The sequence below is a fragment of the Pempheris klunzingeri genome, chromosome 21 (assembly GCF_042242105.1).
Source record: "Pempheris klunzingeri isolate RE-2024b chromosome 21, fPemKlu1.hap1, whole genome shotgun sequence".
Classification (NCBI taxonomy): Eukaryota; Metazoa; Chordata; class Actinopteri; order Acropomatiformes; family Pempheridae; genus Pempheris; species Pempheris klunzingeri.
Window position 1 is genome coordinate 535,837 of NC_092032.1, and position 14,274 is coordinate 550,110.

The 14,274-nt window shown below is 40.5% G+C and overlaps 1 protein-coding gene across 1 annotated transcript in view; it reads right to left on the minus strand.

Moving 5' to 3' along the window:
• Positions 1 to 6,646: 6,646 nt before the first annotated feature.
• cubn (cubilin (intrinsic factor-cobalamin receptor)) overlaps positions 6,647 to 14,274 on the minus strand; it is a 97,871-nt gene continuing 90,243 nt past the window's right edge. The window contains exons 64-67 of the mRNA XM_070852865.1: positions 10,742 to 10,923; positions 9,906 to 10,071; positions 8,949 to 9,184; positions 6,647 to 7,085 (exon numbers count right to left, since the gene is read on the minus strand). Of these exons, the coding sequence (XP_070708966.1) occupies positions 6,978 to 7,085; positions 8,949 to 9,184; positions 9,906 to 10,071; positions 10,742 to 10,923 (692 nt within the window). The 3' untranslated portion in view covers positions 6,647 to 6,977. The remainder of the gene's footprint in view (positions 7,086 to 8,948; positions 9,185 to 9,905; positions 10,072 to 10,741; positions 10,924 to 14,274) is intronic.

Genomic DNA, 14,274 nt, shown 5'->3' on the forward strand with positions numbered 1-14,274 from the left:
AGGATGGGAAGGTCCCAGCCTAATACCACTTGGTAAGGGAGTTTATTCATTACTCCCACTGACAGTAAGTACTGCTGGCCCTCAACTTGGATATTAACATTAGCAAGGGGATAGTCAACATTATCACCGTGAACATACCAAACTTTAACTTTACCACTGCACATGAAATCTCTAGGAAGACAATCCTGCCTGACAACGGTGCGACTACTACCTGAATCTAACAGCGCAACACAAGGCTTATCTCCAATAAAGACACAAGTAGTGCGCTCATGGTCACTAGGGGATGCTAAAACCACCACACCATCTTCCTCATGATTCCCAGACTGTGGTGAGCAGCACATGTAGGTTTTGCTAACTGGCTGTTGTGGACAATCTGCCCTAAAGTGACCAGATTTACCACAAGAGTGACACACTAGGGGGCCCTAACTCGACTGTTGGTTGTACTGAACTGGTTTACGTTTCTGAATCTCTGCCCATTCCCTCCCACTGTCTTACTCACTGATGAAGGGACTGAAGTTGTTCGAGGAGTGATGAAACATTTTAGTGGGCGACGGGCAGCATGAAATGCTTCGGCCATCTCTGCTGCTTGTTTTGAAGTGTTACGTTCCTTTATCCAAATGCGAAGATCAGGATTAAGGACTCTCAGGAACTGCTCCATCACAATAGCATCTCCGATTTGTTCCTTTGTTTTTTCTCGCGGGGCCATCCACTTGTCATAAAGGTCTTTCAGGCATGTCTGCAACTCTTTGGGGGCCTCATCTTCCTCTCTTGTAGTGGAACAGAACCTCAATCTGTATGTCTCTGGGCTTATTTCAAATTTTTCAAGAATAGCCTTCTTCACCATTACATAGTCCATCGTCTCATCAAAGTCCATAGCTACATATGCAGCACGTGCTTTACCATTGAGTAGTGGGGCCAGATGAAGTGCCCACTCCTCCTTTGGCCATTGGCATGCTGTGGCAATTCTTTCAAAAGTTGTTAAATAATGTTCAATGTCTTCCTCCTCATGAAATGGCTGGCTGTAAATCCTCTGGAACCTGGTCTTTTGCATTGTCCATAGTCAATTGATGCTTCTTTAATCTCAGAGATTTCTGCATTGCTGTCTCCTACTGGCCTGGAACCACCACTGCCACCATTTGTAAAGTAGTCCGGCCAAACAGGTCAAGGAAGGTGGTAGGTAGACAGACTCGGCAGACTTCTTGAGTACAAACGAGGTGCTTTTATTTTACAGTGCTCCATGAGATAAATCCAATTATAAAATACAAAAGTATTTAAAAAACAACAACATACTTTCCAAATTAAACTGTAGCTACTCAAAAGAAACCTATACTGTGACAGCACAGCCCTCACGACTCAATTCAGTCAATCCCCCCAGCATCCAAGTACCCACTGCTTATATAGTGAATCCAATTTCCTCCTTTGCTTACTTCAGCGCTACCATTTGGTAGCATGGAGACAGTCTGTACAGTGAATTGCAACTAATCTGCAAATAAAAAAATACCACTGCACACACTACAAACCTCAAGACCTTGTTCTATTTCCCCATAATCTAAACAAGCAAAAAACAACAATTTATGTATTTTAACAACAAACATTGGTCAAAAGGAAACAAAAAAAAAAAAACCCTCCACATGGTCTGACCCAATGATGCCATACTGACATCACCTAAACCATAAAATGGGGATGTGTGGGGCCGGCCTCCTCTCAAACACTCCTCCCACATGGTGAGCCAGAACAAACAAAAGGTAAGTATAACAAACAATTGACCCATACTTAAACCTGCAAATTAATAAAGGGTAACTAAACTAAATGACTGAATGTGTTTTACTTTAATTCTTCCTGCGCTCGATATAAAGTGTAACCTGACACACACAAACCCGGGATAGTAAGTGTCCTGCTACACTAGCCTGGTTAATCAAAGCAAAAACATATAAGGAAAACAGACATGTCTAGGGACAAGTGGTGAGAAGACCCATGTGCTCACCCACTTTGTCACATATACCAATGTAGTTAATGGGGAAAATAAATACCCTCAAAATGAATGTGATTCCAAAGCTGCTGTATCTGTTTCAAAATTTAACACTTCTGCCACAGAGTAATTTGTTTGCTCATCTAAAGAGAAGTACTATTGTACTTACCATATGATACAGGGGGGCTCAGATGTCCGAATCCACTTTGGTACTATTGGGCAGCACAGCTAAGAACACTAATATCCCCTATGGAAGGAGATGGAAGGCCATCTACTAAGCTTACCGCTTCCCACTTACTTGTACTCAGCTAATGTTAAAAAGCTTAAAAAACACACAAAAAACCCCATCCTTAGAAACATGATCAGGGTATGGCACCAAATCAAAAAACATCTGGGGGAGACTGCCTTACTTTCAGTATATAGTCTGCTATAATGTCTGCTACTAACTTGGTATCTACCCCTGAGCCTTTCTGTGCTTTTCTCATATCTCTGGTTCCTGTGGATCCTGGTCCTGGTTCTCCTGCTGTGGTTCTCTGGCTTCCTGAATCACTGCTGAGGATTGTCAGCCACTCATGTTTTTCAGTGCTATCATATTGCTAATTTATTCCTATTGTCAGTGCTATAGCTGCTGTTAGTACGTTGGCTGCTGTTTTTGTTGTATCTCTCTCTCTGTCCAACCTCCACCCAACACGGACCCTGACAGAAAGCTGCCCACATCTGAGCCTGGCTCTGTTCGAAGTTTCTTCCCGTTAAAGGGGAGTTCTTCCTGCCACTGTTTCCTAATATAATATCTGATGCTGTTCATGTGGGGATTCCTGAATCCTTAATGTTGAATTCCTGAATCTCTCTCTAATTAAAGAGTTTGGTCTAGACCTGCTCTTTATGGAAAGCATCTTGAGATAACACTGTTATGAATTGGCGCTATATAAATACAGATTGGTTGATTGTTTGATTGATTAATAGTCCAATTTGGGGAACTGACTCATTTACCCCAGAAACGTCAGATGGAGGATTTAAAACATGGGCAGAAAGGGGACAGAAAATACGACAACTATTTGAACCAATCAATAAGACCCTGATGTCTTTTGTAGAAATGGCCAATAAATTCAACGTATCTCATAATCACTTCTCCAAATATCTACAGTTAAGAAACTTCACTAAAAAACAGCAAAATCAACTATGTTGTATTGTATTGGGGGCAGCATGGTGGTGCGGTGGTTGCAACTGCAGCAAGAAGGTTCCAGGTTCGAATCCCGGTTTGAACCTGGGGTCTTTCTGTGTGGAGTTTGTATGTTCTCCCATGCTAGCGTGGGTTCTCTCCAGGTACTCTGGTACTACTACAATCCAAAGACATGCAGACTAGGTTCATTGGTGACTCTAAATTGCCCATAGGTGTGAGTGTGTGAGTGAGTGTTTGTCTGTCTCTATACGTTGGCCCTGTGATTGGCTGGCGACCAGTCCAGGGTGTACCCTTCCTCTCGCCCAAAGTCAGCTGGGATTGGCCCTAGCTCCCCCACGACCCTGATGGATAAACGGTAAAGACATGGATGGATTGTATTGGGAGGGGCATGATATCCAAGATATTTAATCATTTTGTAGATGAATCCTCTGAGTCATCAGTAGAGAGGTTAGGCCACAAGCAGTTATTGATAGGTCCTAAGGTTGTTGGAAGCCTCTGCTTAACATTCATGGATTCTAACCTTTTAACTGGTAAAAACCTTCACATAAGACATGAAATAGGTTTAAAGATTAATACTTAACAGCAAAAACATTTTGCATTAAAACATGTGTTGTAAGTTTACATTGCTAGTATTAAGACTTGTTATTGTGTTTGAACAGCTTTTGTTCAATTACAGACTCAAGCTCCTACCTACATAAAGCAAAAATTTTAAACCAGTATTGACTTAGTATCAAAAAAGGGCTCTTTTACTAAAAGAAAAGTACAGCAACTCTGACAATATTTCAACATCAACATTTATATGGTTTTAGAATGGCACTTAAAAGATCTGGAGCATGTGCATTTTAATCCAGGGAAAATGGATTTAGACTGTATCATTTGCAACCATTCTGACTAGTAAGTATTTGCACATAAATGTCATTAAAAGCCCTATCAGCCCTATTGCCAGCCAGTAATCACCACCAGCTCAAGAATCACCACTAATTTTTTTCTGTTTCAAAAGAAAAAAATAAAGGCAACTTAGTTGGTATATGAAACAACAGGATACGCTTGACAACCAACATTGTGCAAGGGAATACTGGGCCAAGGCTAGAGGACAGCCAGAGTTGGCCTCAACAAGCACATAAATCGCACAAGACACTATGATACTGCACAGCACATTGTAGATATGTATAATATTATATTATGTGTGGTTGACACATATTATACATATCTCCAGAGCTTCATATCCAAAGACATTAGTGTCATGCAACACAGTGCACCACAACATGCCAGTAGTTCACAATACAAGAGAATGTTAAACAGCTTTATACAGTCAGACTAACATCCACATTGAAGATGTGCAGAAGTGATATTGTGGACAACAGCAGCTATACTGGAATATTTCGAAAAGCTTTAGAAACAGACAATGTAGCTCGGCAGAGAATTGGCAGCCTACCATGCCGAGCTCAGCACGCTACAACATCATACAAGACTATTATTATACCTTGGCAATTGTGAGGTAGATGGCAACTAATTAGACTTATTTACCTGGTTTGATGCGGCTCAGTCTTCGCAACAGACAGGGATTTGTAATGCGTCTTTCCAACGACGTACTGCCTAGCTGTCCTTGTTCTTGGCCAGTGTCCAGTCCACAGGCGATGTATTCTGATTGGATAAAACCAATCAACATCCCAGAGGCTAGGATTCCCCCCCTGTTGTGGGGCGGGAGGACGTCAAAGCATGTGTATAAAATTCATCAGCCATAACAGACATCAGTGTGTTTAACCACTTGTTTATTGCAGTATATAACTTATAACTTAGATTCACTGACTGGACTCATAGGATCTGGGTTAATGGAGGCTTTGGACTCGTGATTCCTGATTCAGCTCCAGCTCTAATTGTTTTCGTATTTCTTTGTGTAATAGTTTTACTTTCTCAAAAAAAAAAAGGCAACCTATTATTAACATTCTGATATTGGTTCAGTTACTCTGCATGTGGACTACATTCATAATTTCAATCAACAATTTCGTCTGTTGACATAATAGCTTTGTAAAAAAGTACACAATACAATAGTGATATACTAATGTGACGTGCACGTTCATCAACCCTTCTAATGTAATGTTTGTGTGACTGTGTTTTCTCTTACATTCATATCTGTAAATCATTGTTATTTTGTCTGGCTTCACTGATTGAAAAACAACAGGTGAGGGGGTGTTTGTTGTTTGTTCTGAATTACAATAGCTATACGTTATTGAATGTATGACTGTAATTGCTACTTTTATATGTAAAATTCAATAAACAGAATTGACAAAAAAAAATTAATAAATTATAGGCTATTATGTGAGGTATAATGCCCGATGAGGTGTCCATTATCAAGACTTATTGGACAACATGAGACATTATCCCATACATAATGGACACTTTGGTGGTTCCATTTAAACTCTGTATTAATATGATGGGTACATAGTTTCAGCCTGTGTTTAAAATGAGTAACCATAGCAACAGAGATGCAGTCTATGCTTCTTTTTGCAATTTAGTTACATATTATCAACATATTTCCAACACTGAGAATGCATCATCATCATTAATGCATCATCCTCTGAACACCACAGGATTGCAACGGCACTACACCAACCTGCAATAAGTGCACTGCCCCTCTGAACTCAATAATACTATGCATCACGTAAGAGTTTATTTTACATCCCATATGGTAAATAAATGGTAAATGGTCTGTTTGTACAGCACCTTTCTAATCATTTCGACTACTCAAAGTGCTTTTACATCACATCCTCATTGATCCATTCACACATGATTTATTCAGGAGGAATCTAAGTTGGAGTTCTTTCATACACATTCAGACACTGAAGCTATGCTTCAGGAGCATGTTGGGGTTCAGTGTCTTGCCCAAGAAAACCCCTCCCTGCCCTTCAACACACTGACTCATAGGAGCCGGGGATCAAACCAGCGACTTTCAGATTGATGGACGACTCACTCTACCTCTGAGCCACAGCCGCCTACATGTTGTTCAACTTTTTACTTCAGGCTGCAGCTGACAGTACACACAGCACCTAATTTGTTTGTGAAAATTTTAGATTGATTTGGGGACAATGACATGGCTTGATAGTTAGCTACACAGAATGCATGATTTTTTTTTCTTTGGCAGGTGACCTCGGTATAAACAGGATGATGCCTGGTGTCCATAATTGGGAATTATAGACTCTGTGGAGATTACCATCTGACTAGCAGCCATCAGGACATCAGACAAGGTACAGCACTTATGGGGTCCCTTAGTGTCTCAGCACCAATGCACAATAAGCACAGCAGAGCACACAGCATCTTTCAATTTATGTCAAGACTCACAATCAAGTATGAGTAGGCTACAATACAGGGCTCCATCACTCCTTCGTTATTTTGTTCACATGGTCTGCATTCCTGAGTAACACATGGCCTCACACACCAGTGTTTGCAAACAAATAGTAACATTAACAATATTTCTTACATAATGTCATCTAAAAAGGTGCACTTGAGTCTATGGAAACTCCACTAGAATTTAGAAGTTTCTGGAGGCAACACAAGTTTGTGATGTCTGTCTCATCAGCAGCTCAGTGGGGTTGTTGAAGCACTCTGGTTGAAAATGAATATAATAAAACTAAATCAAACATCTGATATGACAACCTTGTTGTACTCCTTGAATCATGCATTTATTAAGACATTACAGATGCATTATTTACATTAGTTTGATTAAATAACACACAGCAGATGTTTACATTTAAAAAGTGATGAAGGAATTTGTTAACAACTTAGAGTGAGTGACTGTGAGTGCGAGTGTGTGTAGAAGGGTGTGCTTTTTCAGCTGCTCCAGGTGAGTCTGAACCCTGAAGGCAGGGTGGCATACTGGGCTTGGAAAACAATGCAGACTTGATGGGAGGAGGCTGTGAATGGAGCAATGTTGGTTTCCTGAACAAACACAGAAAGGAGAAACTTGTAGTATGCTTGTACATTCAAACTATGAATCGTTGTCCTCGCTGATATAATTAACAGATACATATGTAGTATACAGATACCATTGAGAAATACACAGAAAAACATAGTATCTCTAATAACTCATAGGCGGACTATGTGACACAGTATTGTGTCTACCCTGTAATTTGCAATCACGAAGTTATGAAGAAAACATCAATTGTTTTTAATTATGTCTCCAATGCAGTCTTTCTGCACATTAGATGCTATGGAGGTGTTGCATTTTAAGTCCATTCAGCTGGCACCAGGCTATATGTTTTTGTTGTTTGTACATATAAGAAAACTTTTACACCAACAGTCAGTTTTGAAGTCTTTATGGTTTCATTGGAAATCTGTACTTCACAGGAGAGAATCTGGGTTCAAAGTTAAAGATGCTCTTGCTTCCTCTGTATTTGTATTTGCATTAATTCCATAGTTTTACATTTAATGTCCATTACTACAAGTGTCAGTCTTAAGAAAATACCAATTATAAATACTAAATGCCAAAAAATGTGTGATAATACATTTATTTTATCAATTGACAGCCCTAATTTCAAGGCTTTTCTGATTAGAGGCATAAAATATGTGAGGGCAGAATGGAAACTCATAGAAATGGCTGTTGTGCCCGATTTCGCCTCAGACTGACCGCAGTGGTGAGACAAAGAGACAGTATCTGAAATTTTTACAAAACAGGTGGAAAATCTGCAGCTGTATTTAATCAGACACATACTGAAGATGAGAAACCATATATAGGAGGGAGACAGTGAGTGAAAGAGATGCACAAACTGACACACGTGTTATAAAGTAACTTAACTGGAACTCTCCACTCAGCACCACAACAAAAGACAAATGCAACAACCTATTATTTTCATACAATTTTACCTCTGTTCTGTTCAGAGTGACCTCCTGCTTATTTTTTCAGAAACTCCAATCCAGCGCAATATAAATGAAGCAGCCAATGATATTTAACTAAACAGAGCCATATTTTTCTGTATTTACAGAAAGTCAAGAGCTTAAAGGAAAGGAAAATTGCCTACATCAAGGGTGTCAAACTCAATCAAAGAGGGGGCCAAAATTTAAAACACAGTCTAAATCGTGGGCCAAACAGGCTCAACATTTAGTGAAGAGTCTAAAAGTGACTCTTTTATTATAGTATATAATATAATGATGAATATTTTATTCAGAAATATGACTTTAAACAGCCAAACTTCAACAACTTTTCCTCAATAAAATAAATAAAATTTACTTTTTCTTTTTTGTACTATCCTCATGTTTTGTCTCACAGTGTCGTCTTAATATTCTTTAATTACGGCTACATTAGCCCCACAAACAAGACACACAGGTTTACCTCCGACAGACAAACAGGAAACTCTGCGGCAGCTGTTCAGTGCATTGTGGGATTTGTAGTATTAGAGGTGGGAGTGCGGTTTGCTGACGGGCCATTCTTAATAGTCTCATGAAATTATCTCGAGGGTCGTATATAATTGTATTGTGGGCCGGATGTGGCCCACAGGCCTTGAGTTTGTTCAAAAATCTATTTACAAAATAAGTAATTTGGGGGATTTTTGGACCAGATTTACAGTTTTAAATATTTTTCCAACAATCTCCTACACTGATTTTACATGACTCAATCACAGATCTTTCTGTTGAGCTGACAACATCGTACTATTGAAGCATAATCTCCTCATATATCAAAACCTTTGGTCTTTTCAATCAATATTCCAAGTTCATCAAATGTATTGATAAAACTGTGCTATTATGGGCCCCCCTTAGTCTGCTACATTATAGCTGAAGTAGCAATTGCTTTCTTGGGTTACATACCTCTCCACAGTAAGGTCCAACAGGCTGTGAGGAGGTGTCTGGGCCATCAAACAACTTCAAAAAGTTGTTCTGGCAATCTCCAGGGTCATCAATACTGATCTGTGCAAAGGTAATGGTCACTACCCGACCTCTGGGTGCCATGATGCCCCATTCACAGTGGGTACCATTGGGATAGGTACCCGGGTAGTTGGGACTTGTGAATGAGCCGTGGTCTCCATATAGAGTGCCACCACAACCTATCATCAAAACATTAAACAAAGATGCTTAAGATAAAAGAAAAGCAGGTTGAGCAAACAAATACATTAACTTATCTTTACTGCCTCAAATCAGTATTAACCGCAGCAGTAATACAAATTGAAAAACTAGTAAAAAATCCAATCCAAAAGTATTAAACACATACTGCATTATAGACACAAGAAGAGAATCCATTGTGTGTGTGTGTAGCTGTGTTTTCCTGCTAGTTCTCACAAAAGTAGTTTTACAGCTGCAAAAATAACACACCACTGAGACATAACATGAAGTGTGAATAATTCACACATCATTCATACAAGAGGAACCTAATTACTGGAAGAGATGGTTCATTCACGCTCACACACTGAAGCAATTTGGGCTTCAGTGTCCGGGCCAAGAACACATTGATATGCAGAGCAGCCTGGGATTGAACCGCTGATCTCATAGTTGTCAACCCGCTATACTTCTGGGCCACAGCTGCCCCTTAAATGTGCAGCTGCGTTACTGTTGAATCTGAGGTTCTGGTTTCCAAATTTGTTGATGAGTTTCATCAACAAAATCAGTCAGAGCTTGACCACAATGATTGGTTATCAACTTCTTAGGTTTAAGATGTATCAGTTGGTGACATCAACTGTTTAACTCTTCACTTGTAATGAAAACATGTGAGCTCCTGATGTTTTATTAAACCTGATTTAAAATCATTTGTATGAACAGTTCAGTTCTGACCATGAAGGGAGGATGTCCATGTGGCCTCAAAACCATCTTGGGCGTGAGAGAAGTCACTCTTGAAGCGTAAGTAGAGCAGATTGAATTGGGGGAAGATGGGGCTAGGCAGGGTGCTGCCACAGAAACGACCAAGCAGTGGTGAATCTGCTGTACTGCCATTACGGACCTGAGAGACAGAGAGTTGTGACTTACTGAGACACTGACACGTCACAGAGTCACAGCCTGACGGGTCAGACAGATAACATACAGATCGGAGGAGACTTTACCCACACCATTAACACACATTCACATGTAGTACATAAAATGTACTGTATGGCCAAAAGTATGTGGACACCCTTGTTCAACCTCTTGTTGCCACATGAAATGTTACTGTGCACAAAGCCAAGTCCATAAAGACATTTTCTTCACAGTTGGTGCTGTGCTGTTCCCAGTGGTGTTGAAGAACTTTCCACAGCACCAAATGGCCTGCACATAGCCCTAGAAACTCTAGCCCTCTAAACTCAACACTATCAAACACCTTTGGGATGAACAGGAATGCTGACTGTGGCTGAATGGGAGCTGTATGATTGGTTGATGATATAGTAGCAGATTGGCTGGAATGTTCATATGGCATACTTTTTTTTACATGTGATGTATTTTTCATTACATTTACTGTATTGTAAGATAGATACTTTATTCATCTATCGATTTAAAAAATAAAATCAAGAAATGTCTGTTTTAAAAAAGAAAACACTCAGACATCAATACAACACACACATATTATTTAAATGTGATTATTCCCATGATGACTGTTGTCAGTAAAAGTGTAGTCTCTGAATGTGTGCTGGTTGTTTTACCTCCAGGTAGTCAAATTCACAGTTGCTGTGGCTCTCCACATCAAAATTGTTAAAGAAGAAGGAGATGTAGCTGTTCTGTGGTGCCTTCAGGACAATGATGCAGTCCATGTTGTGGGGGTAGATGTCAGGCCAGCCTGGACTCTTCAAGTAGCCGAATTCCTGTTCATAGGTTCTGCTACAGCCTGGAAACCACCACCAAACCACCAAAGTCAGAGCTTTTATCAGGAACCAAGTTCTCTCAGTTTGGATCATGTACACTGTTTCAAAACCCATTGTAAAATTTTCATCGGAACATTTTTTTGGGGAAAGGGAGATAATGAAGACTGTGAGAGTATGTTCTGTGGATTATTCAGAGAAACAGGAAAGAGATTCTACACTTTGTCAAATGCTGTGAGCAGCACAAATGAAATTCTACTCGCTGTCAAGGGGTGGGGGTGCATATCAAATGGTGCATACCAGTACCTATGCTTCCACTTTATTTAGTACACCAGAAAAAAGATTTAGTATCTCCCAATACATGTTTGCCAAATGGGTAGCATGGTGGTGCAGTGGTTAGCACTGATGCCTCACAGCAAAAAGGTTCTGGGTATGAATCCAGGTTTGATCTTGCTGTGGCTCCACAGTACAAAGACTTATGCACATTAGATTGATTGGTGACTCTAAGAGTGTGAGTGACTGTCTGTCTAGCAATGAAGTTGGCTCCAGCTCCCCCACAACCCTGACGGATAAGCGGTATAGACGATCCAGTTGCATTTAGCAGTGTAGAATCCAGCACACTTTTTTTGTCTGTGCTGACCCGCAATCCTCTGCGCAGCGGAACATATATCACATTGCAAGCACAGACATATGACAGAATTTGACAGTGAAATGACTTATTGAAGGATGGCAGTTATATGTTATGTTATGTGGTCATAAAAAGTAACATTCTGATTAATATCTGATGGATTCTATCCATCCATCTATCCATTATCTATACTGCTTATCCATCAGGATCGTGGGGGAGCTGGAGCCAATGGACTGGATGGAATGGACTGGACCCAGCTGACTTTAGGCGAGAGGCCGGGTCACCCTGGATTACAGATGGTAAAATACCTGCAGCGATCCCACCATAGCAGAAATAAGAATGCCTCCCTCTAGACCAGTGTTTTTCAAGCTTTTTTGAACCACAGCACATTTGAATTTACATTTAAAAAAACCCTGCGGCATACCACCAACCAAAAATTGTATCAAATGGACACACTGTAGCCTAATACAGTATATATAACTAGAAAGTGCAATTTCTGAAGAAATTGCGGTGTGAATGCTGTCTGCTGCCACCGCCATGCTGCTTCGTTCCTGTCACGCTGAAATCCTGCTCTAATATTGTGCTCCTTTCAAGCAGCTCTGCTGCCACCTGGTGGCTTAAACATCAGTGATATGCTGCTGCTCCTCTCATGCTCCCTTACTAATGGTACTGTTTTCATTGAGATGACACACCTCTGAAAATGCAGGTTTTACTTAAAACGGTCCATGTCACAGCCATAAAGTGCAGACCAGTGGACATAAGAGAGTCTCCCGAACATGTAGATGTAAGCTAAGGCCTCCATCTTGTGAAATGAGCGCTTGCTAGCAGGTAAGAGTAGTGTTTCTCTCTCCCTCCCTCCTCTGTCATTTTAACATGGCAGTCAATGAGGCGTTCGGTCGGTGCTCCCGACGCTCCGAGGCTCGTGGGACACGCTGTGTGTGTCTCTGTGTATTGTGAGCCACATATGTTGTGAATGCTTTCAGCATTCACACCAATGACAATTTAGTCTTTCAATGTATTTATACTCATCCAGTGTGAAACCTGGGGCTGTTCAGATGAACACAGCTGATATCCTGGCAGGATTTGAGGAAAGGCACACACAAAGCTCTTCCTCAACAGCTCTCAGTCTCTCTCTGTTTTTTTAGCAGTCATGCTTGAAAAACTCAGCTCACATAGATATGTGAAAGGGGAGGAATGTCGAAATAGCTGTTTGCCAGAATAGGGAACTTCTTGGCAGCAGTCAACCAAAAACTGTCCAAAGGTAGATCAGCAAAGCTTAGCTTTAAACCACAATCTTGTCTCAGTTCAGTTAGTTCCTCCTGCTCCTGCAAAGTCATGTCCTATATACACTACTGAGGAGACAACATGTGTCATTGAGAGAAAATGTCTTTTTCCTGATTTTAATGTGCACGTATATGTATATTTTACCATATAGGTGTGTGTGAACGTGTTTCAATCATTTTATATGATGCTTACATGACGTTTGGATATTTTATTTTTCTCCAAACATTTAGACAGTTGCCTCTAATTGTTGTTTGAAACAGCCAATGGCCAAACCCTATCAGATGTGTACAATATATACACTACTCACAAAAAGTTAGGGATATTGGGCTTTCGGGTGAAATTTCAGGATGAACCTAAAATGCATTCTAACCTTTCCAGGTGAACTTAATGTGACCTTCTCTAAACGTTTGAATACACCATAGAAGAAATAAGAATGCCTCTGTTCAGTGTCACAAGTTTTTGCACAAGTTGCTGTTCTCTAACAAGGAGCTTAACAGCAAAATTCACAACAGGTTTGATCCATGAATCGACCAATACATTTCCTGCTCAGTTCATTCAGATGCTGAAATGTATCTGCCAGGTATTCCAGCCTTGCACACCACTCATCACTTGCAAGCAGCTTTGCGTCATCATACCTCTCATTAGTCAAAAACACTTTTAGTTTCTCCCGCAGCTCATACACACAGGCCAGCACTCTGCCACACGACAACCATCGGACCTCCGTATGGAACAATAGCCCTTTTCCACCGCAGGAACTTTTGTCTCCATCCACAAAATGCACATTGGCTGAGAGTTGTGAATGTCCACTAATATCCATAGACTCATCAAGTTGCACTGCAAATTTCCAAAACAGCAGTTTCGATGTCTGCAGACAAGTCATCAATATGTCTGGCAATTGTGTTATCTGAGAGGGGGACTTTAGCTACTTAAGACACGTCAGGGCTGAGCATCTCATTTACAATGGCTTTGCAGGTAGTTAGTATTAATGTCTGCCAGTGTGTGGCTTTTTTGATTTGGTAACGAGTTCAGCTACTTGGTAGCTAGCTTTGAGAGTTCATTCACCTATGTGGTTTTTTCAAATTAACGTTGCATGTTTCTCAGTGTGTTCATGCAGGTGCACAAAAATTTTCTGTGTTCTTGTTTTGAAGTGACGGGTGTTTCATTTAGAGGTGGCGTTTAAGCTTGCTTGGGACCATGGCACTGTTAGATAGCTTTTCCCCACACACCAAGCATAACGGAATCGCTGCAGTTGGATCCTCGGTGAAAGTGAATCCAAATGAAAGATAACTTTTGCTGTATTGCCTCGAGCTCACTGTTTTTGCCTTCTTTTGACCACCACTCATACTGGGGTCCACTTCGGTGGTTGTATTTTTCCTTTTCAAATATTTATCCGTCGCTATCATTGTTACCTGTTCTACGTATCTCTAGCCTAATTCTACTGTCTTAAATTAACAAGGTCATCAGC